At 30.6% G+C, this 27,990-nt stretch overlaps 2 protein-coding genes across 6 annotated transcripts in view; one reads left to right on the top strand and one right to left on the bottom strand.

The window, feature by feature from the left end:
- The first annotated feature begins 1,352 nt into the window (after positions 1-1,352).
- LOC141449767 (uncharacterized) lies at positions 1,353-24,812 on the top strand. 3 transcript variants are annotated; one of them, XM_074119504.1, is made up of 26 exons: positions 1,353-2,036; positions 2,113-2,271; positions 2,752-2,810; positions 2,899-2,958; positions 4,144-4,363; positions 4,470-4,687; positions 4,955-5,441; positions 6,747-6,934; positions 7,008-8,510; positions 8,580-8,708; positions 9,341-9,428; positions 10,503-10,612; positions 10,692-10,816; positions 11,930-12,031; positions 12,132-12,258; positions 13,554-13,657; positions 13,735-13,889; positions 14,641-14,761; positions 14,835-14,943; positions 15,022-15,151; positions 15,241-15,401; positions 16,437-18,465; positions 18,544-18,584; positions 21,144-21,245; positions 22,127-22,482; positions 23,695-24,812. In XM_074119504.1, exons 1-26 carry the CDS (start codon positions 1,766-1,768, stop codon positions 23,993-23,995), a joined length of 7,455 nt encoding a protein of 2,484 aa, XP_073975605.1. In that variant the 5' UTR covers positions 1,353-1,765; the 3' UTR covers positions 23,996-24,812. The 3 variants fall into 3 exon arrangements, with proteins under 3 accessions (XP_073975605.1, XP_073975606.1, XP_073975607.1); XM_074119505.1 differs by having other exon boundaries at positions 8,580-8,699; XM_074119506.1 differs by lacking the exon at positions 2,113-2,271.
- Positions 24,096-27,990, bottom strand: part of LOC141449768 (otoferlin-like) — a 139,224-nt gene continuing 135,329 nt past the window's right edge. For all 3 annotated transcript variants that reach the window (XM_074119507.1, XM_074119508.1, XM_074119509.1), the window contains one exon: positions 24,096-27,754. In XM_074119507.1, the coding sequence (XP_073975608.1) occupies positions 27,574-27,754 (181 nt within the window). In that variant the 3' untranslated portion in view covers positions 24,096-27,573. The remainder of the gene's footprint in view (positions 27,755-27,990) is intronic.

The raw sequence follows: 27,990 nt of genomic DNA on the forward strand, positions 1-27,990 counted from the left end.
AACCCAGAATGCTTTAGAAATCTAAATGAACTAGAAGTCAATTCGGTGGTATTCCCTTGTATTTTACCTTCCATTTCCCAAATGATGGCTACCTTTTATATGTTTTAGCCCTGGCCACACCAGTTTGACACCCCCAATCTACACCATGTTTTCTCAACCTTGTGCCTGCGGAACTAATTATATGCGCCACACCAAAATCTTAAAATAATGAAAAAAAAGAACATTTAAAAAAAAAGTTACTTTAATTTTCAAATTATTGCTCCGAATAACACGTTAAAATGCATCATAAACTGATTACTTTTTCTAACATGTTACCATGATAATGATTTTTTCATTTATTTTGTTTTAAAATTCGATTACGTCCGCCTCTATGTTTTACAAACTCAAATGTGCCCTTGATCTCAAAAAGGTTGAGAAACCCTGGTCTACAGTCTACATCATTGCCAGTAAAAGCACCTGCGATTGCTGACTTTTAATCGAATAATTCTAATTTGTAAAATAGTAAGAACAGTATTTGTAACTAACTATACCAGTCCTTAAGGTGTAAAATATTTAGAATTCCTGACATCCACATTTTTCACAACAATGCCACAGGGAGTTACGAATTGAAAGTATTTTAAAATAGTGTATGATTAGTTCTTGTAAAAATTAAATTTTTAAAAATGCAGGAGGTGTGACAACGTTTGACAATTGATTAAACAATTGAAATTAAACTGAATAATGGGTTTACATATCTGTATAGAAACTCAACTTTACAGACAAGTAGCTGTTTCGTCAAGAAAATTCAAATAAGTAACAAAATAATTCTGTAAAATTAATGTCTAGTTCCTAACAAGTAACATATATTATTCAATCGTTGAACATTTTCTAAACGGATGGATTTTCACTATTCGTCAAGATGAGCTTCCTGAAAAATTAACCGTTTTTTTACTTAATTTTTTAGTGCTTCTTGGATTTCTAATATAAGAATAGTTTTTCCTATACTTGCTGCAAGAATGCACTTTGCAAAGCGTGATGGGTCCAGCATTTTGTTCATTTCTTTCTGTTTTAGTAATATTTAATTACAAAAAGATTATTAGTAAAAATATTATTGTTACTTAGAAAGAATTAGGATGTAAAACCAACAATGAATAAGAAAAGTAAGGAATTTAAAAAATATTTTTTTGTGAGGGGCTTCTACAAATCAAAAAATGCAGTGTATGAATCACATCATACATAGTTCATTTATTTTTCAATTCTTATTTAATTCTATTAAATTAGAATTAAAATGCAAGAAAGAAGAAGTATTTTTCTGAAATAATCAGATTTTATTATGCCAGACAATTGGTAATCATGAATATAAAATTATGCAATATTTGACTTGTTTACGTCTCGTTGAGACCGTTATGAGAACTTTAAATTTGTAGTTCTGTTATAGTTGTTTTTTTATTATTTGATAAAAAAAATTGCACATTGTTGTGTTTAATTAATCTAAGAAATTTTTGTGATTTCTTTGTTTTCGTTAAAATATATTTTAAGGAAGTTTATTTATTTTAAATTTGTTCATTATTTCCAGAAAAGGTTATTTTACATTTGGTCTGTAGGCATTTAATTTTTGTAATACAGTATTATTCATTCGGTATGTGGATTATTAAAAGTACAAGAAATATCGGACAGTTATAGAATGCTAATTGTTTATCTTCAGTGATTTCATAGGCTGTAGGCACACTGATTGCTTTCAGTCAATCCTTTGCAAGATTCAAGTCATTTCTTGCATTTTCTGGAAATGGAGAGGCATCATGAAGAGAATAAAGTATGTTTAGACTTCAATAATTCGGAGAGAGATGTGATTGAAGCTCAGAAGAAATGGATAGAAAATTCAAGAACGTTAACTAATATCAGCATTCTTGAAGCACAAAGACATTGGATAAATGAAACCATAACTGAAAAGGAATTTGCTGAAAGCCTTCTCGCTAAACATGATGAATCTATTGAACTAAACAATTACACACTTCTTTCATCACATTCCAAAGAACTTGATGATCTTTCAACTAAAGGTAGCTAAATTTCGTTTGGCATGTGCATGACTTTTACTTCTTTGTTGGTAATTGGGATGTGGATACTTTCTTCCAGCATTATGTCAAAAGACGTATTCACCTTCACCGGCAGAGGACAGACTTACACAATTTAATTTTGTTTATAATAAGTCTAGCTTTGCTGAATACTTACACTTTCCTAAGATTTGTAATGATTCAATCGTAAATGTAAAAACCAAGAAGATATCAGAAAAAAGTAAGCTTATCGCTGAATACATTACTGAATTAACAATATACATTAGTGTGATTAACTTTCTTATTTAATTAAACTCAAAAAATATTTTTTTGTGATCTTTAGCTATAAAACGTTTTGAAAAAATTTCCTTTTTTTGTTTAATTAATTTGGTTCATAGAATTTCATTTTCTTAACGCATGTATTTTGCAAAAATCTCTACGTTTGTTTATTCCTGTATCTTTTTTAAATGATTGACAAGATGTGAACATTAGTTTACATTTACAATTCTATGACTCGCAAGTAGTTAAAGTTCTTAAGGTTCTTAAGGGTTGTCGCGTTTGTTATAATTTAAGCAGATAATCTTTTTACTGTTTTTTGTTTGTTTTTTTTTTTTTTTTAATATGCTTATATTTAGGCATAAGTGTCGTCTCTTGTGAGCATTTTGATGTCTTGTCCAGTAACCATATACTGAAATAAATTTTACTATTATCCTTTGTTTAGAGCCGTGCCCTTCAGAGAAAGTCGCAGAAAAATATTTTGAGAAGATTGCACACATTGAGGTAAATTTGACGGGTTTGTTTTAGAAAAAATTTGTTATCAATTTTTGAATAACTAGAATAGCACCTATTTAAACAGTAATATCTTTAGGAATCGCAGGATTCTGACAATACTAGGATCTCCAGCCCTAAAATACAAGATAATCAAAAGGTAAATTTTTAAAAGTAGATTTTGAAGTTAAGAATAAGTGGTTTGATTTTTTTAAAAAAAGTTCTAATTATCAGTGTTGGTGTGCATGTGTGTGTATCATTCTGTATTTATTTATTGTTATATTTACACTACAGCGTTTTACCTGCAAATTGTACATTGGTATGAGATTTGATTTGAATAGCTTTACTTGGTCTGTCTCATGCAGAACTCTCAACCAGGTAATTCTCAGTCTGCGAACTGGGTTATCTAGTTGGTGGCTGGTATGCGTTTTAGACAGTAATTGAGTCTTCAATAAGCTGGTTATAGAAGCGTTCTACAACACTTAGTGTGAGCTTACTGAAATGTGGGGAATGTCGGCTATGAACAAAGAGTATAGAAGGTGACTTAGTGCGCTTTCATTAGATATTCCTGCGTACACTTGGTAGGAAGTTGGAGTCCTTTCTAAAATCTCGAAAAAACTTTATAATAAGGTAATATATGAGTAGTTGGAGCGTCTTTAATTTTTCTTGATGTCAAATTTTATCTGTGGCCTATTGAGCATCTAAAAAAGCTGTCGTACTGAAAGCTTCCTTTTGAAGCTAGAGACAATTTTGTCACTGTTTCTGTTAATTTTTGGATGTTTTCGCCTGAAGCCGTATTGATAGTTTTTTTAGTCGTAGAAGTTAAAGTTGTTCACAAATTTTCTGTGCAGAGTGTAGACTTTACCTGTAAGATGTAGACAAATTGTTTAAGAATTATTTTTATAACAGTAACTTTCGAGAACGTAGGGAAGTAAGTAAGTCGCATTTCAGAATTATTATGTTGGCCAAGAAGAGTACACCATTTTTATAAAGTTTTTTACTATTTGATAAGTGGTATTCTGATGATTTTTAGTAGAGAGATGTTTGATGTTCTGTTGTAATTCGATAGGCTACATATAATTTGTATGGATGGTAGGTTGAAGCAGTACACTTAGTAGCACAGTTATTTTCTAGTAATTGCAGAAGTATTTGCTAGAGACTAAAGAACTTAATGGAGGTATGATCCAAACGGTTTGGCCTGTGTCCCATTATTCAGCGAAAAGGCCAACATACTTGTCTTGGATTCAGCAGTCGTTGCAGTCCATTTCGAATTGCCTCATCAAGTTAGTACTGTTCCCGTTTCTAATTATTTTAATTTCTAATAATTTCTGTTTTGTTTTTGCAGAATGCGGATCATATTAAAAAATACAGTAAGAGTCCTGTATTTACTCAGCCTTCCAATAAATACACAGTAAATAAATCACTTAACGATAATGAAGAAGCAGCTAATGGTAAAACCAGAAGATTCAGATCATCATTTCTTACTGAAAATTCAATCAAAAATCATCCGAAACTCAGTGATCAAAAGGATTTGGTAATTCAAAGCGATTATGTGAAACATACAGGTAAAACTAATGAATATAAACATTAATTATTTGAATCGATTACTGGACAATTATGAAAAAGAAAAAAAACATGCCTTTTTTCTAAAATGTGTACATTTTTATACAGGTGATAGTGAAACTTCTAAAAACGGGTGTCCATATGATAAAGAAGAAATGAGGAAGTTCATTAAGCAAAGACAAAAAGAAAGATATGAAAAAATTTTTCAGGAAAATAGGCTTAAGGAAAATGAAAAGAAAGAAAAAATAAAGAAGTTAGAGCTTTTAAAGCAAACACAAAAAAAAATTATTGATAATAGCAAGATGCGATGCCCAATAAGAAGTATGGTGAGTATGATTGACGGAAATTACAAGGCCAGTTGGATTTTATAGTTTCTATAATGTGTGGATGAAATCTTCCTAGAAGTTTTAATTGAATTATTTTTTAATTAAAATTATTTTAAAGCTTCAATGCTTGTTGACTAAAGTTATGTCTGATTTACGAAGTAAGGCTTTCAAACTTTGACTTTTGATTTTTGTAACAGATACTTTAGGATTTATAATTAGAAAACTTATTATTGTTAACATATCAAATTAAAAATCTTTTTTTTTTAGGATAAACCTCAATGGATAGGCCCAATGGAAGGGGCTAGTTCAAAAACAAAAGTGAAAAGCATAGTCTGCAGCATTCCTAAATTAACTGATCCTCACTCAAAGCCACAAACCGGGGAAATAATTTTCAAACCTTCCGCTGTGAACGGTTCACACGACAAAATGCTAATTAGGCCAAATTCTGAAGGATTTAGGCTATCAGAGAAAAGTATAGCTCCAGAAAAATTTAGCAAAACTCGAGAAAAATCAAAATCTCCTGTAAAATCCCGACCTAGAACTTCTCATCACTGTATTGAAACTGCTTCTTTGTTTCGTAAAAAAACCGATTTCCAAAATTTAGAAAATGCTAACCAAAATTTTAGAACTTTTCATGATTCGTATAAGTCTAATTGTGAATTAAATGCCAAACTCTGTGATGCATGTAAAAATAATCCTTTACTTAACGATCAGTGTTGGTGTAAATGTGAAGGAACTCCAGCTGAAATAAGAGGTAAATTTTGGTTAATTTAAATCTGCTGTAAATTTACTTATAAAATTATGGTGCAAATACTGGTGGTAAATATAAATATGTACTGGTCGAACCATAACACTGGGTATTATATACAGTTATTCGGGCCTCAGACAAACTACTTTCTCTTAAACAATCTCATATTATAATTCTAGTTGATAGTTTCCTTCAAACCTGGTAAAAAATATTTTAGTTGGAATAGTATCTTAAGAATGACCAGGATGAGTCAGTCACCCTTATCACACCACATTTCTTTTTCTTCTATTAGAACTTGTAAGGACAGTTTTAAATTAAATATTAACAAAACAAAATTGATAGGAAAGACTTTCATAGGTATATGGTTTGTTTATATTTATAAATTACATCTTAATACTTAAAATTGTTTTTTGATTAAAAAAGCAAGTGATTACTTTTTATGGACTTTTTTCATTGATGTTTAGCATGTGTTGTAGTAGTTATAATTGTTTGCGGTGTGAAGCAATTTTTTGTCTGCTGTTTTTTGTTTTAATCTTTTGTCCTATTTTGGGGTGTCTCAGATTTAACTTACTTGATTAAGAGATTACCTGGAAAATAAAATTTCAAAAAATAAAAATATATATATATAATTCATGATGAAACTTACAGGGGTTATATAACAGTTATACGTTAATTTCCCACAAAATAACCATATGGTTCCGTACAATTTGTAAATCGTGGGAATTTTTAATTCTTGCGTCGTAAAGATCTTCCACGGCTTTTACTAGTTCTCCACTTCGATTTCCACCTCGTCATCTTTGGAAAAGAATAGCTAGGTTGAAATTTCTGGCTAGGGAGGTTTAAGCATCCCAACCAGGTATGCTCAATAAATCTTGTGTTGCTAGAAATGTGCGCAGCAAAGAAGACAGACACCCTTCAGCATCTCTCGGTGATTGCTTTGCATGGCTCTGAGAACTGGCTCCAAATAATTAGACACCATGGGCGGCTATCCACTACTCTCTTCTTCGTGAATTTCCGTTCTTCCAAAGTTGATCTACCTTACCCACTTTCCACATGATGTTTGACAGTACGCCTCAGAAAACAAACAGAACCGATTTCTCAGTGAGCTGGGCGTTCATGCCCTTTACATTAATGCTCTTCGCACTTGGTGGGAAACAAAATGAGGACGTTAATTTACAACCTCCAGTACTAGAGAGTTGGAAAAATAACTACGTCCGGCACTGCTACTTAGCTTCACGTGGCTTCTCACCGTTGGGACCAACTTCGAAAACTACGCCTTACCTAATTTCTAATATTTCGTCTCTTTTTCAGATAAGGATTTTTCAAAAGTTACAAGAAAACGAAGAAGTTCTAATGATGATCTCGCAATAAATGATAGCCAGTTGAGCTTAAAAATCAAGAAACTTCCACCAACATTAAATCCGATGTCTAAAGATGTGGTTAATCTATCGCCAAGATCTGTAGCTTCTCTACCTCTTCCGCTTGAACAAAGATCTAAGGTTTTATTTGTGTGGATACTTTTTAACATCAGACCTAGAAATAAATAGCTAATTTATATTTTTTTATTTTCAGAAATCATTCAACCAGTCTGAAGAATGTTTAGATTGTATTGAATCAGCAATATGGAGGAAAAGTTCTACATCTAGAAAGTCAGAGTATTCCATACCAGAAGTTACGTTTAAAAATATGGAAGTTACTGGCTGTGATTCAGATTTACCAGACTTAATGTTTGAAAACTTAGAAGAAAGTGAACTCAACAAGGATGGATTACGATTAGAATTTCCAGCTAGTTCTTCATCCTGTCAAACGGAAAGTGTTGACGCAGTGGAGTTTAACATTATTGATAAAAATTATCTGACAAAGGAAATTGATCAAATTGAAAACCGCTTTAGATTGGATAATGAGTCTGACCCTGCTAATCCTAATCCTTTAATAAATTATTTTGAATACATCGAAAATATATCAGAACCAGTATTCCCATCGGTTGCTACAAGTATAGATTATAACTCACATACTCCTGATCTATCGAAGGTTAATACAAGAAGATCAACTACTTCCAACCCAGAACGTGAAACATCAATTTCTGAAAGCTTATCTATTGATCCTCTTAGATTGTCTGCATCCATTGATAATATAAACTTAGTTACTACTTTAGTAAAGGGACCTCTTTCTAAATGTTCAAAATCCGAAGAAGGTAGTGCAAAGGAAAGTTTGTTACATTCCGAATCAGAAGATGAATTTTTTTCAAAGTGTGCCTCTCGTAATAGCAACATAACTCAATTAATCAAAAGTATTCCAGAAACAAATGAAAATGATGATTTAATTAGATTATCTGTTCTACAAGAGGAAGAACGAAGTTTAAAGCTCAAGGTTTCTCAAAATGATAGTTTGGAAAAAAACTTTTTAGCTAAATGCGAGTCATTTAACAATAATTTATCAAGCATTGATATTCTGCAGAAAGATAGAGATGATTCCGTTATGATTCCTGAGGAAATTAAGAAAAAACCAGAACTTGTTTTACGAGAAAAATTATCTCAAGAATTTAATGAAACAATTGTCGAACAAAATTTTCATAATCAATTTCTACCTGCCAAAAAAGAATCCCAAAGTAATCTACAAATTTCAAAAAATATTTCTTTAAGAGTAAATTCTTCAGAACATAAAGCGCAAATTACGAAAGATTCACTTTCGGAAAATTGTATCAGGCAAGATTTAGATGAACCTGAAACCATTAATCCTATCAGTGACATAAATCCAGAAAAATATTTTCAAGATAAAAATATGTCCCCTTCTTTAGGATCTTCTTCAGCTAAATCAGACCGGCAAAGAAATTTATGTTTACACAGAGGCTCGGCAGTTTTGTCAAATAAAAAACATTTTTTACCGTTTGAAAGTTCTAGTGTTAAACAAATGCATAAAAAAGGAAATAAACAAAAATTACATATTGATTCTAGTTTAAGTGACCAATCAAGTTCCTACTCTGAAATAGTACAAGTATCAAGGACTTTATCTCGTGGTAGTACGGTCATAAGTGAAGTATCTGAAGTTCATACTTTGTCCAGCCAATCAGTCAAGGTGATTATGGATATTCTAACGTATTTCTTATATTTGAGACCTAATATTTATAATTTTTTTGTTTTGTAGTACAATTCTTCATCTCTACAAAACAGAATAAAAAATGAAATACAACAGTTGAATAGGTTAGAAGAAAATATATCTTCAATCCTTGATACTACACGAATATCTCCCCAGAAAGAAAAGGACGTAAGTCAGGTAGATTTATATTTTCAAACAAACGAATGTAGAATATAATTTTCAACTAGCCTTTTTTTTAAAAACAGAATTAAGAAGTACCAATACTAAAAACGCTCTTCTTTCCTGTGAATATATTATTATCCCAAAAATCTCTTTATTATTAGTACCTCCTAGTAAATAATAAAGCTTTTTCCCAGCACTGACATTATTTAACAGATAACTAATGACAACATGACATAAGCTTTACTAGAGGAAGTCACATTTATCAATAAACTTGATGGTTTAACCTTTGAAGATGAATGGAAATTCAAAACCAGTTAAAATGAAAGTAAATTTTGATGTGATAGATGAAACCATTGATCAAAATTTTACCTGTATAGATTATCATACCCACAAAGTAACCAGTACTTCTTTCTTGTGTGAATTGATAATCTAAATTATGAACTTTATTTATTTACATATGTGACAGAGAAGCTACCTTTGCTTCTTTCATGATTCATTTGTTATATGATTTTATTGTTAAGTATTTTGTAATTAACCACTACACGCTTTCTGGCTTTCTGAATGGTTTTTGTTTTCTACTAACAAAAAAAAAATGCTTAAATGTTGTGACTAATTTTTGTTTTGATTATTTTTATTTTTTCTTTCAGAATGTAAGAAAAGGAGATCAAGCAAATTGTTCTTATGATGTGCAAAGTGTAAATAGCTATACTTCTTGCAGTATTGATCAGCAAACAAGTGAGCTGTTTCCTCCTCATTTTTAGAAAATACTAACTAAATAATTATTGTTCAGTTTTTGGTTTCATTAATTAATTATTTATTATTTGCAATAACTAATTTTAAAGTTATTGATACAGAAGATGGCCAGTTTTTAAGTAGGGCTTCATAATAAAATGAAACATTTCTAAATTCAATTTCCATTTTTTATTGTTTATTTATTTATTTTTGGTATTTAAGGCGCGTTAACATCTGCGGTATTCAGTGCAATGCCGGCCTCTGGACAGTGTTCTCTCATTACCGACAACACTGTCCATCACCGGGCAGTGAGCTGTAAGGAGCTGCTAGAAAAGAGAAAATCAAAGGGCCAGCAGCTGGATTCGAACCCTTGATCTCCGCGTCGAGCATTCGCTAACCACTCAGCCAATTTTTTTTCAATGAAATTAAATTCTGTTCTGTTTTTAGTTTTTAAAAATTTTTCAGAACCCCTTGCTCTTTTTTTTTATTTTAAGAAAATCAGACCAGAAGTGCCACATTATCGAATAGATTTTTCCGTACATCGAGGCTCTTATGATTTTATTTATCATATTTTATCAGATTTAAGCTGATTACAAATACATAAATTTGCAATTGTTGCTTCAAACATTTAACTCAAGAATTCGAGTAAGGCTACTTCTGAGAGAGGGAGTACGTAGAAAGCAAAAGTCATCAGAACTAAATATAATTGAAACGTTCGGACTTAGTTCATTATTCTATAATCTAACCTTAACTTCAAGAAGTATTTATTATCCCTAAAATTTAGAGCAATTGTCTCCAAAATTATTGAAACGATTGCTGAAAAAATTTAATACAAATTTAGTATTAAACATACGTAGTAAGTATATTTTGCTGCGCTTGTGTGGGCAACACCTCTGCACTAAACTCTCCTTACCTGCACAATAAACTGAATATCTGGAGAGTGCTGCAGTGCTTCTGGATTGTATGCAGTGCTTGTGTTTGTGTGGGAAATTCAGTTTACTTGCTTAGTAGTTCGCTTCTTTTTTTTTTTTTTTTATTTCTGTGTTCTTTGAGAAGTTTTGAACAATACTTTTTCAGGTGAAGTTAATATTACTGATATGGTTGAAAATAAAAGAGAATTTGGTGTTGGATTATTAGATATATCTGATATAAACGGCTTAAAGATTTCTACATTCTCGTTGGAAATGGTTGGTATTTGACATTTATTTCATTACGTTATGAAAAACCTATTTTAAATTAATTATTTAAATTATGATCCGTTTCTAGTTGAATGACTTGTTAAAAGATGAGGATTTAAAAGCTGAACATCATGCCGCAGTAATGAAAATGAGAGAAAAAGCACTTATTGATCGCGCTAAAGCAGAAATTGCTTACTTAGAAATGCAGAAAAGGTAATTATAGTTTTTTAATTCTTATACTGACTTTTGTTTGGAAAAGCAGTGTTAAATAATATCAGTTACTGGTCACTGGCTGGTAACAAGTATTGTTTGTGACAGAGACTTTTTAAGTAAAAGTGAAAAATCTGCATTTAACTCCAATCCAATAAATAATTTGTAAATTGAAAAATTCTTTTGCACCCCAGATTGGTTTGTTTAATCTTCGAGTTTACGAACGTTTAACATGGTTTAAGAATCCTCTTATGAAGCATAATCTTGAGATATTATATTGTTAGGTTTAAGTTCTTGTGATTCGGACTAGAACCTATTTCTAACGATTTTTATAAAATTCTCTTTTTATCTCCTCTAGTAATATCCATGTTCAAAAATTCGGGAATCGAACCCAGTAAGTAGCCCAACAAATTTTATCTGCTTTGCGGTTCCCTCTGTAAACTGTCATCGCTTACTGGAGCGAACAATAATCGATTGTTGCACTTATCTGACAATATACTCTATTTAAGAATGTGAAACTTGCATTGTGAAGGTTGGTTCTTGTTGCTAAACATAGGTCGAACTTCAACAAGCCTCTCAAAGAAATACCGAGTTCCATAAATTATTCCATGAAAGAAGGTTTTTCATACTCTTGTAATATCATTCCGTTAGCTATAACAGTTTAATTATTGCTAATTTCACTCATCAAATCAACCAATCAGTTCTACAGCATTTCGACTATTCAGCTAATACAGTTGAGTTATGATAGATTGAAAAAATAACTGCCAATTTCAGTCATCATATTTTGTATTTTTTTATTGGGCCGAGCGTTCGACCCAGGGACTAGGTATCTTCAGGGCTAATTGACAATGTAATATTTTACATCATTAAAGGTTGGTGTGTCTTCAGTCACGTCTGAACATGGAGGTTATAGAGTCCACCTTTAGTTTAAGAGCGATAAAAATAGCCTTTTTTTTTCTTCTTTTTTCTTTTTATTTAATTTATACGTAAATCTCTGGTCAGTGACTTAATATGTCTTAAGAATACTCTTACTAATTATAATTTTAAGATGATTTGTTATAGGGTTTATGGATTTTTAAGAATAAACATGAGTAACGTAATTTTTTTTTTTTTTAGAGAACTGAAAGAGCAAGGCAGGGACGAAGAAGTTCGTAATATAAAGAAAAGGCAACGTGGTGTAGTAGTAAGAGTTGATGAGGAAATACAAGAAATAGAAAGGTTTATTTTTATAAATAACTTTTTCATAAATGAATACCAAATTTGAAAGATCTTTATTTAATTTTATTTTAAAATTGGTTTCATTCGAATTTTGTTAAAGAATTAGAAAAGCTGAAAAAAATGCTTCAAAAGAGAGAAAATTACTCATTCAGCAGCAACAACAGTTGCTGAAACTGCAGTTGGGCGCTAAGTACAATACTCTTAAAAGAACCCCATCTAATAATAAGGTAATTTTGAAATTAACGCTATTCTTTTAATTCATATTATCATTTGTATTTGTCCATCAAAATGTATTAGTTCCTAACGTTAAACTGCACACCCTGTGATTTTTTATTTATTTTTTTTTCTTATTCCCGCATTGATATCACCTAGAATAACTTTTATGTCATGTCACAGGCAGCTATTTTCAGCCTTTTCTAGTCTACCATAAAAGGCATCTTTGTCTTCATCTGCCGCTACTTCAGTGGGTGCGTACACACTGAAAATACTCTTATTGAGGAATCTTTTTTGGATGGGCATAATATATTCTTGGGCCGAATGATTTATAACTAATAACTTGGAGTCTAGTCGCGTACTCACAATTATACCTTCACCCAAAATACGTTGCTTCTGACGACAGCTTTAATAGTAATTTACCTCTTTGTTTTCTAATATTCTAAATACTAGCCATCTCAGAACAGTGGTAATGAAAGGTTGAATATTTTGGTATTTGTTCTTCTAGAGCATTCACAGCTCCTGGTAAATAAAGGGAAATAACATTCCATATCGCAAATTTAAAATTTTTCGCCAAGCCGCTTGCTTTTAGACAATCCAGCAATTCTATTTTCTTTTTATTTGCTGGTTCAAAGCTTAACCTTCAACCAGTAGGGCCAGGGACCTTGAATTATGGACTGCTCTAGTCCTACATAAACTGTCTTCTCTTCGGGTTGAACTTTATCTGCCCACGGTTTTATTTCGGGGTTATCCTCTTCTAAATGGCGTACCTAGCTGTCGCGTGTAATCCACCCGTTGTCGGTCGTTCGGCGAAAGCAGTGCTGACTTCACTACCCGTTGGTAAAGATTAAGGATGTTTTCTGAGGTACGAAAAAATGTTATCATTATTTAATTGCAGTTGAATTTTTTATTTAATTTTATTGCAGATAACTTCCTTAACGATAATTTAGTACGGTAATATAAGTTCTCTTCTAAAGTTAAAACTAATGTGATCATTCAAATTCTCTTTTAAATTCTTTACTAATTTGTACGTTTGCTTCTAGAGGTGATTCTTGAATACAGTATATTTTATATCTGGCTGTATAAGAGAGCATTTTAATAAATTTTGTCCATAAACTCATCGTATTTTGAGTGCAAACATTTCCCTTGAAATAATGCCTGTCAACCCGGATCTTTATCTTTAAATGGTTCTAATCTATAGGAAACAATTTATTTTTGTGAGAATTTCGTGTAATATAAACATTGTTTATTAATTTTAAATATCGAAAATTGAAAATTTTAATCGTTTTATTTGTTTAATAATTTCAAGGTTCAAAGAAGTATTGTTCATAGATTACCAAGTAATACCTCAGAGGGTATAATAAATTATGAAAGAGGGACAAGTTTAACTCCTTATTTAGAAAGAAAAACTAGGTAAGCAAAATATCTTTATGTACAAAAAAAAAAATTATGTTAAAAATTAATTTGTATAGTAATATAATTGTTTGTAGGGAGTTGCAAGAAAAAGAAAATTCCTTAATGGCCAGAAAAAAAAATATAGAATCTATTGTGGCTTGGAAGCAACGACTAGATCAAGAAGAAAAAAAAGTTCAAGAAATGGAAAAATTACTTGCTTTACCACCATCTCTTTTACCCAAACCTAACAGTAAGTAATGTTCGTGATATTCTCTTGAAATTTTTATACGTAATTTATTAATTTGAAAATTTTGTAAATTTTCTAAGAATTAGTTTCTTTTTATCTTAGAAATATTTAATTAACTGCCAATCGAGTTGTTTAGTTATAGGTTTTCCTTTTATTACAATGAGCTTTATATTATAGACTTTTGTTAAGAATTGATTGTTTAAAAAAACAATAAAATAAGAATAATGTATGCAAGTTATAATAAGAATATAATAATATTCTTTACACAATACGGAATTTAATATACTCTAAAGCCCTATGTCAGTAGTAATCTATACTACTGACTTTTACAGTTGTGTTCGGATTTCGACATTTATTCTCGAAATAGCGTTGAACACGATTCATCTGTATGAAGCTGATTGGGAAAGCATCTATGAGGAAACTTTAAAAAATATCAGGAACTTCAAGTTCGATAATTAGTTTAACCAATTTACGGAAATAAGATGCGGTGGTTAATGGTAATGGCAGCAAGCACTTCAGTGAATGGTTTTTGATTAATTAACTCAACTTAATTGAAAAGGATCTTGACGATTTGACACTTTTATTTTGCAATATAACTCTTAAATAATAAAATGCAGAAGCATTGTAAGGACCCTGGTCTGCTACGTTGAAGGTTAAAGTGCGCTAGAAAAGTGTGAAGTCTTTATGTTTTTTTTTTTGTTTTTTTGTTTTTTTTTAAATCCGGATGATTTTTAATTTTGCTAACATATTTTAGAAGCAATTGATCGCGGCACGTCACCAATGCGATTTAACGTAGATACTGTAGTTCATCCGACATCTGAAGAAATTTCTAAATCTAGGATGCAGTCAACGCCCTCACAAATTGCTACAGCGAGGTAAGTGTAACAAATGTTTGCGGAGCTTATTTCCTCTTAAAAGACAAATATGATTTAAAATTGAATTTTTTAGTCATTCCGACTCTGAAACTCAAAATAAGGAATATAATTCTGATAGTTTTGAACAATCATCGGTTATATCTGATCAGTTATTAAGTAATGTGACCGTTAGAAGTATTCAGGTAATCTGTTTAAGATTATTTAGTTAATTATTTAAGTAATATAAAATTTTGATTTTTTTAATTTTTTTTTTTTTTTAGAATTCTATTTTAGATAATAAAAGGAGAAAATCAATGGCTGCTTTGAAGGTTCCGCTTTCTCCAAGAGTGACAATCCTCAAAAGACGACATTCAAGTGGATCAGATGACTCTATACTGTTTTCTCAAAATGGTATTTTTTTTAAGCTTTGAAAGAATCGCTTAATATTCTCCATATGAAGTGCATAAAATACAATTATTGCTTAAATTGTATGTTTTCAGAAACATTATCCGAACAAAGTGATATGGAGGTGAGAGTATCGGCATTACAACAACAGCTAAAAATGCGCAAAGCAGAACTTGAAAAATTAAGAAAAGAATTTAATAAAAGTCAAATAGAAAGACTGCGAGCTAAAGAACAATCTCTTATTAATCAAATACAGGTATGTGTATATATATTTTCTCTTAGAAATGGTAAACTTCTCTGCAGCGGTCATTATATTGCACACTAACAAAATATTCTAAAGGCAACATTGAAGTTTCGTTAATTACTGGGAGACTCCTGACTAATATTATTTGGTGCCGGTAGCCGAGCGGTTAGAGGCGAGATCTGTAAAGCTAATATGTATTGTAGTATAGGGTTCGATCCCCAGGTCTTAGGCCTTGGATTTTATTCAATGGTTAACACAATAAATTTACAGTAAAGTATGTTTGCTAACTGCCTCCGTCCACGACACCTAGTTGGTAGTTGGACGTAAAGCCCGCCTGAAAAAATAGGCTATTACTTTACTTTACTTTATTTGGTTGTAAGAACGTCTGCTAGTGAAGTGTATGTAATCACAAGCTGAATGAGCTGAAGGCAGATTATTTGATGAATAATTCTTTAATAATAAAAAATGACTAGGAAAGGCTATACTTGTTTCAGCAGTTAAACCTAATTGCTGTTGTATAAAAGAGTGTGGGGGAAAAATATTATAACAGTAATAATAGTAATGATTATTATAATTGTGCGATAACCTAAGGCATTAGTGCTCAGAGTAATTTTCCTCTGCTCTGGATAGTGTTCTCAACACTCTCACCGTCAACATTGAATTGAATGTTTATTTGATTCTTGATTATGTAAGGAAATAAATTGGGGGCAAACAAGCAAGCTCAACTTGATTATCTCTGCATAATAGTCGAGATAAACATTACTAATGTTTTCGTTTCAATAGTAACTTGTTTTCCGACCTTCTTGCAGTACTGACCTTTTTTAGAAGTTTCAAATGATACTGCAGCAGTATTTCAAAATCTGCCCGGTTTTTGAAGTTCAAACTGAAAAAAACAATGGTCAATCTCCGTATATTTGTTGTTGGGATTTAGAATATGTACTTTTTTTGTGATTTGTTTTCTAATTAGAAATATCCTTTAAGAGAAGTTTCACTATTACTAATTTTTGCTGTGGTACTTTGATTTCATTAATAGCTCTTTTTTTTAAGGCTTATGACACTTACATTGAACAAGTTAAACAAGAACTACAAAAAGAATGTGATAAAAGTGATATAAAAGTGATGAAACCTTTAATTAAACAACCAAAATTTTCCGAAAGAAAAAAAAGCGAGGATAAAGAAAAGATTCTAGAAATCCAAGAAAAAAAGAAAGAAACTTCAGATAGTTCGAACATCAGTCCCAGTTATAAAACTTCCTCGTTGGTCGAGCCAGTTTCTGAAATTATTGAACATGATTCTTCTGAAACAATTGATAGCATTAAAACACAGTTAGAATCCCGAGTTTTTGATTCGCCAGATATTTCTATTTCAAAAGAAATTGATCCAGAATCACATGCAAAATCTTCTGACGTGTTAGATAGAGATGTTATTTCTGGGGAAGAAGAATATTCTTCTGTCTCCAATGCAGTAACCGGTGAGATAGTCACAGAGGACATTGTAAAGGAATTGGTTACTGAGGATTCAGGTGCACCAAAAGAAATATTAGAATGTACAGAACCTAATGTTTCTGAACCCATTAAAAACTCACAAAAAAATAAATGTGAAGAAATATCGCCTGTTAATTCTGCAAATAGCTTTGTTTTTACTTCTGTGGGTTCTCAAATTAGTCAAAGTACTCCAGGAAAACTAATTTCTTCAGAAAATAAATCTTTAGCTGTGAATTCTGATATCTCAGACCCAACTATGTCAGAAGTATTATCTCAAGTAGTGACAGAGTATGTTGATGATGAAATTATCAAGAATAGTGCCGCTTCAAATTCTGTGGTAAGTGAAGAATACAGCTTTGAAACTGAAGATGATAAATCTAAGTCCCTTGAGGAATTGTCTACGCTTAATGAAAAAGATACCCAATTACTTAAGGAAGAAACTTCCCCGAAGGAAGAGTACCAGGATGATTCACTCAGAGGATCTGAAGAATCAGCAGGCAGTAAATCAAGAGTAACGTTCGCGTACACTGAGCCAATAGAAAACGTAGAAATTTCTTCTGAAAGGAGCGGGCATTCCTTAAATGTTACAGAAATGGTTAGTGAAATAAAGGAACAACTACAAACTATTTCCAACTTTTTGAACGAAGATCAACGATGTATAACTGCTTCTGTTGGTTCAATAGCAGAGGAAGTCCATAATTCCCAACAAACTATGGAAGTTATTTCAAACCAGTCGTTAGAATCTATGAGGAAATCTAATGAAGAGTTTTCATCAAAGGTGTCAAGCGTACATGAGGCTTCCCAGAAAGTCGTCGATAAAACTCCCAGTTCTTTGCATTCCATTTTAGAAGTAGTAGAACCAAAAAACAGTGTATCTGTCAGAACAACATCTATAGAAGAACAGCTGTCTGTGAAAACGAACGATGCGGTAGATGTTAGTAACCATTGTCGTCTGACTATAGCAGAAGATGTACATTCAGAAGATTTTGGCCCTCAATCGGAAAGTACTTCTGTCAGAAGTGAAATTAATACAAATAGCAAAAGTGTTGAAACTGACGATAGTTTAGATGACAATAAAGCAGGCTCCCTGGAGGAAAAAGAAAACACTTCTCAATCCAAATGTAGAGTTATTTTAGAAAAAGACATTATGGAAAAAGTTCCGGAAAATAAATTGTTTAATGAAGAAGACATTAATGATAGTGGAAAAAGTAACTTAAATGAAACCTCTGAGGTAGAAAAAGTGGAAGAATTAGGCGAAGAATTAGATGTTAATTTCGCTCCTCAAGAAGTACAAAATGAAATTAAAATATCTGCAAAGAATAATGTGTGTCAAACTTCTAACGTGGGAAATACTGAAATTATTGATCTTCTGCAAGATTCTTTTGAAATATCTGATGAGATATGGAAGAAAAATTTAGAAAATTTAAAAAATGAAGATACCCCTTTGCTCACTGCTTTACAAATGGAGAGACAAAAGAATCTGAACATTGATTATATTTGGAGAGATATCTGCGATAGTTGTGTCAATGAAGCAACAGATGCGTTTATAACGGCATTTGGAAAAAAGAAAGCTGCTTTATCAGTTATTGATGGTAATATTATTTATATTTTCTTTCAACTATTGTTCTTGAAGAGTTTTATATTTTCATCATTATTTATGTTTTTTTTAGATGTTCATAAGGAGTTCGAAGACTCACAAGATTCTGATATAGTAAGTTGATTTTCATAGAGATTGGAATTTATATAGTTACTCACTAGCATATATGTGGGTGTCACTGAAGTTTCGGAGACATCTGTTTGCATACTGTTACTTAGCATAACTAGAATTAGAATAGAACAACTAGAAGTTCACGTGCTTTCAACGCTAAAAGTGGAAGTATCGCTGTCTTATGAAACGCAGTTCTTACTGGAAATAAATAAAATAAGAATTCAGAGTTGATCAGTAAGTTGGTATACGTAGAAGCGCTCTCATAGAGTTCAGTTAAGAATGCTGGAATGTAGTGTAATTTTTTTTTAATTCTCTTTTTACTAAAAGTATTAAATTTGTATATGATTTTCGAAAACAATTATTAGGAAATGTGTTCGAGCCCCATAGAAAATGTGGTTTGTTGGATAAAGTGAGATTAAATGAAGCAAATGTAGTTGTTTCTTTATGTGTGCATAATTCTTTTCTGGTGTAATAGAAGAATATCGAAAAGATAGTTCTCTGTACCAATTAGTTGTATGAGACAGAAATATCTAGTCACACTTTAATGTTTTTATTTCTTTATCTGGATTACTCACAGCCTCAGATTTTCTTTCTACATATGTGCATTACATAAAATTAGTTTAAAAGATCTTACTATATCACTTGCTTTCTCTGCAATTTGTAACCTTCACTTTTCATCGTAGATGGATCGATGGTTCTTTTAATGTTAAAAAAAATGAGTATTTAATAAATTTGAATACAATTTTGAGACAAGTTAAGCAGCTTTAAAATAACTTTAGAAAACAAGAAAGCTAGATTTTTCGAACATTATAACGAGCTATCTTCAGTCTACTTATAAGATCTGTATCTTTTAAAAATAGATCTTATCCGTATAATCATTCACAGTGGTGCTTTCAAATATTCTGTACTTAAATATAAAATATGATGGATTATGATTGGATTTCATTGATACGATTTACACACTGATTCAGTCTCTTTTTAAAACCATTTCTATTTAGAAACTCATTATTGTCATTATAGTGTCATTTTTTGTATTATTACCCCAATATTAAAAATCAGTTAAATAGAACTTAACTATTTCTAATGTTTGCTCGGGTATTTGAAAAACCGACAGAGAGATGCCGTGATTTGTTTGAACTGTTACATATTTTATTGTATTCTAGGCTTATAGATTTTATTACTATAAATTGAAAATAATATATTGTTTGCGAACTTTTGGCGCAATAGTTTTACAAATTATTTTGCTCGTTAACACTAATAAAGTTTTACTTATTTTGCTCGTAAAATTTATTTTTGTCTGGCGGTTAATTGTACTCATTAACGTTTTTGTTAATTGCTATTAAATTTGGTGAAATGTTCCTTTAATGTCCAAAGTTTTCCAAAATAGGATCATTAAATGGTATTTATTTCTTTTAGCTCAATCTTTTGGGTCTTTTGATTTTTTAATTTGTTTTCTTTAAAGTTTTAGCAAGATAATTTTTTTTTTAAATTTTTAGAATCATGCTCACATTGTATTTGGTAATTAATCAATTAATGGGTAAGCATGTAAGTTAAGACTAAAGTGAATAAGATAAGACGTAGTAGACCGAGGGGGGATGCAAGAAGAAGGTAAGGAATCGAGTTGATGTTCCTAGTACATGACATGTAACTCATTACAAGTATATATTATATATATATATAGCTTAGTTTGAGTGTGCCATCAGACAGACTGTGATATGTGGGTGTGACAGATTTAGACGAGACTTTTAAGATTATATTGGTCTTTAGCCAAAAGCTCTGGGGGAAGCCACTACAAAAACACCCACCCATCCAAACACATATATATACACACACATACATAAGGAGTAGGCTGTACTATACACACTTCTATTTATTATCAGTCATTCACACTATCACAGACTTCAAGAATCATGTATGTGCCCTCCTTGCTTTATTTAGATACGTTTATAAACAACTTTGTGGCGCCTGTTGTTGATTTATCACTCGTATACTCCGCCAATTGATGCATAAACCAACGGAAAAGTATGTATAAGAAGTAATCATTATATACGTTTTCATTTTATATATTATTCTAATAAAGTAGGATAAGTAAAATGCTTGAGCAAATATTGTGTTATGTCGCATCATTATTACAGAATTATAATTCGATGAGTTACGGGCGAATTCACTTTTTAAAAAATATAATTGAAAATATGTTTTTAAATGAATAAAACGCATTTTTCCTTTTTACTTCTTTTTTTGCTAATTTACTTGTCTCGTTGAAATAATCGCATTCTTAACGTTAAAAATTGATTATTAATAGATTTTCTTTTTAAATTCAGATTTCCCCGCTTCAATTTTCCCATTAATAATGCTGGATTATAATAGAGATTATATTTTGTTTGGAGAATTTTGACTTGGATATTTAAGTTGGTAGTATCATGAAGAACGCATTTCATCACTTAAAAGAAATAGGGCTAGTTATAATGAAATTTTGTGTATGCTTATACCGTTTTTATAATTAAGTTTTAAAATTAAGCTGTTTTAAAAAAATAAATAAAAACATTAAAATTAAATTGTTAGGTGGGTGATAATGAAGGATTTTGGCTTGGTGAAGAACTCACATTGCAAACTGCAAGAGAAGCTGAACAGTTACGGTTGCAACAGCTTCAAATCGAACAGGAAGTTAGTATAGTTTAATTTAAAAACATTTAATCACTATTCTACAGCTCTGAGCTCTAAAAGGGTAAAGGGCCTTGGTACACCCACATATATTTGGCTGCAGATGCTCAGTTATCAAAATCAATATGAGTGTTTTACTCATAGAATTTTGTTCATATAACTTATATACCGTTAATACATCAGTTTTGTTTATATTGCAAAAGTAATAATTCGCGTTATTACATTTAGTTAGTTTATATGAGATAGAAGAATTTGTACTTCTGAGATGAGGTATTCAGTAAAGGGTACTTGTTGATTGAATTCAATCTATTTCTTGTGTTGTTACATAGTTTTAGTTTATTTCTGAAATATTATTTAAATTTGATTTGAAAGAAAGTTTGGTTTCTGTATTTTTTCTATGATTTTATTTTTGTTACAGAAATATTCTAATTTATTTAGTTTCTTGCATTACCAAACTGAATAATTTAATATTTATTGTTTATTTCTAAATTATGTTTTTATTTTATCTTAACATATAGCATGATAAACATGTATTTGATTTCCACCAACTTTAAGAGGAATTTATTTCTGTTATCTATTTCTTTCTTAAGGTTTTATGGTTTTTCCTCTTTTAATTACTAAGGCCTCATACCACGTATGTGTTAGAGAGATATGTAAGCTCAGATGGACATAATTAATTAAAATCAAGTCAATTTTTAGTTTAAAAAAAAATTAAATAATATTTTATTTCCGTTTCCCTCCTTAACAGCAATATACTTCTTTTTCTACATGGATAGTTTCCATTGAATTTCAGTGAATCTTCCTTGTAGTAGACTGAAATTTTTCTCACTTTTACAATTACATAATTTCATGTACAATTTCATGAATATCTTATTTGATGGCAGATTGAGGAACTGGAGCAAGCGCAAGAAGCGGTGCCTTATTATTACGTTCGAGAGATTCCCAACAAACCACCACCACCTTATACCCCGCCAGGACGAGTGGCACCAACTCCAGAAGAGATTTTAGCCAGAGTTGGCGAAGCAGCAACGATGTTATGGGAAGTAGAAAAGTGTGGAGGTGATGTTGCTAACTTTCCTCTGCCAGATAATTATTTGCCATCACAAAACGATCAACCACATCGCCTCTTCTTGTTTGAATTGGCGAAAGATCTTTATCTAAAGGCAAGGCCATCTTTGGTTAATTCAGTACCAGCATGGGTTATCGCACAACGTCCGATACGTCCACTGCCCAAAATCAGGTAATTTTCATTTTTGCTGAAATTAAAGTTCTTTCATTTTTTACAAATTCGGGTGGGTGTTTCCACATTCGAAATCAATGCGATTAGTATTTTTTGAACATTAAAAAAATTAACAGTAAAGTTCTCAAGAAGAATCTGTCCCTAAAGGCATATGTTGGAATGTATTTTTGCTAAATTTAAAGTTAAAAAATGTATTAATTTTAAGGTAAATTTTCAAAACTGAATTAAAAATTAAACAATATATAATTCCTTTAAAATCCTTTTAAGTAAAAATAAACTAGTTATACTATACAACATTCTGAATAAATGTTATTTAAAAAATATTTATATAATACAGTTAAACCTAATAAAAGTGTAGTTTCATTTTTCGGTTTTTATTAAGTGTACCAACAAGCTACCCTGTCTGCCTTACTTAGAATAGGTTTAAATGTTGGCTAGGAATTAAGTATTCTAAATATAATCATTGAATTCCACGTATATGTCTAGAAATTTCCATGCATATTAGTGTTGGTTCAATTTTGGAAATAGTGATAATCTTGCGGAATATCTACTTTTTTCTTTAATAACTTATTGAAAATGTCTTAATATTTTAGTGTTCGACTAGCATTTTAATTTCTTAACAGGTAATTGCTCCTGAGGAGTGTAATTTGGATTTTAGATTGATAAAAGCATGATTCGTTAGTTGTTGAAATTTATTCTTTGTGTTTTTGACGTGAGGAAGCGTTCTTGTTTAAATATTTTAACATAAATTGCCGTTATTTTTACCTAAATTTACGACTCTCAATTAGTGTGAAATCATGTTTACTAATTTTGATTTTTGTACAGATTGGTAGTGAATTTCTGGTTTTAATTTTTTATTCAAGTATTAATGTATTTACTGTTCGTCATTTACCATCTTCAAGTCGCGAAGGATGTACCTATTCCGAGCTATTTTTTCAAAAACATTTTTTAACTCCCAAATTTTATAGAATTTACCTCAGACATTTTCTAATTTAATTAGATGCACTGTTTCTTGTCACTTAAGTAACCATACTTTTATTGCCATTTAGTTGATATATATACCAGATATATAAATTATTTTCTTACTTGATTAAGTGAATTAATAGGCAATTTAGATTTTACTTTTTAGAAAATATCTTGAAATAATGAAATTATTATTTGGTTTAGGAGGATTGTTAAGTCAAAATAAAATGTTTATTGTGTATTTTACAGTACAAAAGAAGACCTTTTAAGATACATGGATCGTCAAACAAAATTAGTATTTGGTTATGAACCTAGAATAGTTAGAGAGAATATGATAATGAAATGGTCTCGTAAAAAAAGAGATCAGGTGGATGAAATTTTAATCAGAGAATGCCAAGATGAAGAACAAGAATGGGTTGATTTCACTTTAGAAGAAAATTCAGTTAAAAATCAGCTAGCTGATTCAATAATAGACAAAGTGTTAGAGGATGCCGTTAGTGGACTTTCGTTAGCATTTACAAAAAAATTCAAGGATGAGAATATTAGTTAGTATTTAATTCAAGTTTTTTATTCGCATTATTGTTGGGAATCAATCACATTTGTAAATATGTTCATATCAATTCAAAAAATAACTGAACATTAAATGAATGTTTATTTATTTAAAAAACAAAAAAAAAACTTGTTTATCATGCATATGCACATGTATATAGAATCAAGTTTGAATACATTGTGCCATCAAGAAATAATTACTTGTTATATGCACATTTTCGAAAATGATTCAAGCGGTTTAACTAAAAATGCATTTATTAATTTAAAAAGACTAAGGTAAATGTAACGTTTTAAGACATTTTGATTTGTTAGAATTATAACAATGATGTACCTGTAGAATATGAGATCTCGTTTTTAGTTTACTACGTTATTTACATAAAATGTGAGTCACTTTTTAATGTTCCTTAGATTGAGATTTTTCTTGTAACTTTTGTACATACGAATTGTTAAAAATGACTGTACTGTAATTCAGGAAAATAAATTGTTTACTACATTCTTCTTTATTCGTGAACTGTTGCTGATATAGTTTTTATTGATTTATTGTCAATATTATTGAAGAAAGTTGAAATTTACATTCACACTCATAAAAAAGTTTTATTTAGAAATATTTACTTTAGGCCCGTCCGCAAACTTTTAACTATTTAATTTTTTACTGTACATAAGATTATATTTTGTATTTGATTTTACTTTACATATTTGTTGGTTTATTGTCTTACAGAATTTCCTCTCTATTAATTATTAACTCTGTTAAAAGATCATATTATACATTTGATTTATTAATCACTTGAACTTTTATATAATTAAAGGTAATATCAGAATCTGATATTTTTTTCTTTATCAACCATTTAAATAAAATGAGCCCCATGATTTTTAAATTAAAAGTGTAAAACTAGATTTAAAGAGCTTTTCAAATGGTAAATTTGTGTTGTAGATTATTTTCATGTCATTTGATCGTTAATTTGACGAGTTAAGGAAATATAAATAAAGGGCGAATAAATGAGAACCGCTATTTTCAGGGATGTATTCTGCTCATTATACAAATACTTTTTTAGGGCGCAAGTGTTTCTCTAGTGATCACAGCATGGCTTTGTTAGTGGGAGTTCTCTAGATCGGATTCCGTGTATGGCTACTTTTTAATTGTTAGAAAAAAATGTTTATAGTGAAGTTGGAGAGCTTCCGCCCCAGTCCACAATACCTAATTGGTAGTTGAACGTTAAGCCTGCCTGAAAAAATACGTTTTACTTTTTATAAATACTTTTTAATGCCTGTAAAGCAGAGTTGCATCCTTAAAATTTTTGTGCCTTCAAAAAAAAAATTCTTTACTGAAGTCAAAGTGGTCTACCTAGAGACCTCAAATTTGGCCATTAGCCAAAACTTGCTGTGAAATGCTCTAGAGCTTTGGGAAGTAACACCTTGGTACTTGTTTTTTTGTTTTGTTATTTTTTAATGAACGGAATGAATTTTCTGGCCCATATGACATGATCTATTTAAAACAGTTTACCATTTTTGGAAATATTAAGAATTTTGGATTTATAGAATTTAGCTGCAGCTTGCCTGCACATACATATTTTTGTAAAAAATTTGGTTTCTTCGAAACTGGGTTAGCTGTAATTGAGGCTAACATCATCCACATATATTAATGAAAAAATCTTAGTATCGCCAACAAGATTTTCACCTTTCAAAACGGTTTGTAAATCAAAAAGAAAAGTATTTAATAGATTGGTGCTAAATATTCATTTTGATTACAGGTTTGTTGTTACGAACATATTATATAATCATGATGCACAATTTACGAATTATGTAATCATACATAATTCGTAAATATTAAGTACGAGTACAGTAGTCGAAGACTTTCGGAGACTAGTTAATAGGCAAGTAGTAAAGTAAGTAAAGTAAAGTAAAGAAATCGCCTATTTTTTCAGGCGGGGCTTAACGTCCAACTACCAATAAGGTGTCGTGGACGGAGGCGACTAGCAAACATACTTTACCGTAAATTCCTCATATTAACTCATTAAATAAAATCCAAGGCCAAGACTGGGAATCGAACCCAGTACCACAATACATATTAGCTTTGCAGGTCTCGCCTCTAACCGCTCGGCTACCGTGGCGCCTAATAGGCAAGAAGCTCTGCCTTTGGCTCAAAACACCAGCCAAAACTGTATCATGGACGATCAGATTTTTATGCCGTCCGTTCTTATATAATTTTTTTAATACTACTTTCGCAATTCGCAAACTTATAAATATTTATACATCTAATTAACTGATATCCAAATTCTTACTAGGTAGTACAGTAATTCTTGAATTCCTATCAGTTTGAGTCGGGCGACTTATAAAAAGCGTTGTTAATGAAATAATGTCTATTTAGACCCAGAAACCGAATTAGATTACCTGAGTTAAAATAAGTTAAAAGAAAAAGGTCCTCTACTCTTTGCGTACATTGCAATGAGGATGAGGATTTCAAACATATAATAATGATATGTCCACATTATGTAGTAGAAAGGAAACGAATGTTTGACGACTTATACAGGTATTTAGATGCACCGTTTCGCTACTAAGACATAATATTCTCCACCAACATCTACGTGCTTAAATCTGTAGCAGAGCTAGCAAAGAAATATGAATGTATTTAAAAGTTATAGCCGATTAGAATGAATGGAAGAAAATGATTAGAGAAGGATTTACGTGAATTTAATTTCGGTTAAGCTATAAGGATGGCAGGAATATAGAGTACTGATCCATCCATTAGTTGTAAGGTTTATGTAAAAAGTTGTATGTAGTAGAGAGATGAATGTGTGCAGCGAATGTATTTATAAGTAAGGAGGGAGAGTGAGTGATATTCTAGTGATAAGCACCTAGACGATGCTGGCTGCATGGCGAAAGCCAATGCCAAAAAAAAGTTATAAGAAGGCCTTGGTCATTTTTTTAATGTAATCACGTATTCCGCGAAATATTGGCACAAAGGAGTATTAAGAAAAATAAAGTAAACTATTTTTCAATAATCTGTTAATATCATTGTTTACTTTTCGTTCTTGAATTATAACAAATTTACATAATTTATGTACATTATAATTTCTTTTACTTAATTTAAAAATACTGAATATTTATTTTTTATTAATATTGTACAACATTTATAAGCAACATAACTAAATTAACAGCTAACCGACAAACTTCATTTTAAAGAAACTTTCCTTTTTCGCATTTGTTAAAACTATGCTTTTATTAATTTTATAAAAAATACTCTACCTTTCATTCTGTAATAATTTCCTATCAAATATTTACATTAATTATGAGATATACAGTTTCGAAAAACCACCAATTTTTTTCTACAAAATTTTAACAGACCAAAAGAGATTCAAACACACTTTAATATTTTAGGCCATCTAATAAAAATATATTAAGAATTATATTTTGTACATTTTTGATCCTCAGCTATTAAACCTAAAAAGGTTAATTTACAAAATTTGAACGTTCCACAAGATTACTCATTTATATTTTAAAAACATTTGAGGGAATGAATAAAATGATTATATACAATATCGACAAATTAATTTGTTTCAACTATTTCTATTAATGTTGGTCTTACGCTCCAATAATTTTTTTTACAGAATATCCTGGGATAGCGTAAAAGAATAAAATAAACATAAATATTATCGCCAACACAATGAAAAACTTCAATATCTTCCACTTATAATTATGCCAGACAATATAGCGAATAGATTTTAGTGGATTAAGAAACCACATGAAGGAGGCATCTGGACGACTGAAAAAAAAGAAAAAAAAAAAAGAAGAAATTAATTTAAATAAGCAGCATACAATTTTAAAACAAAAACACTAAGTTCTTTCTTAATTCTTCTTCTAAATTTAAATCTCTTCTCTTTATTTTTAAACCATCATGATTTCTTACTTCAAAACGCGTTATTAAGCAAAAAAATCTCATTTTCTCTAATCAACATCATCCTTTAGCAAACTTTAATAATCTGAAGAAGCAAAAGTTTT

The sequence above is a fragment of the Rhodnius prolixus genome, unplaced genomic scaffold (genome assembly GCF_049639745.1).
Source record: "Rhodnius prolixus isolate KJV_2025 unplaced genomic scaffold, Rpr scaffold_2, whole genome shotgun sequence".
NCBI lineage: Eukaryota > Metazoa > Arthropoda > Insecta > Hemiptera > Reduviidae > Rhodnius > Rhodnius prolixus.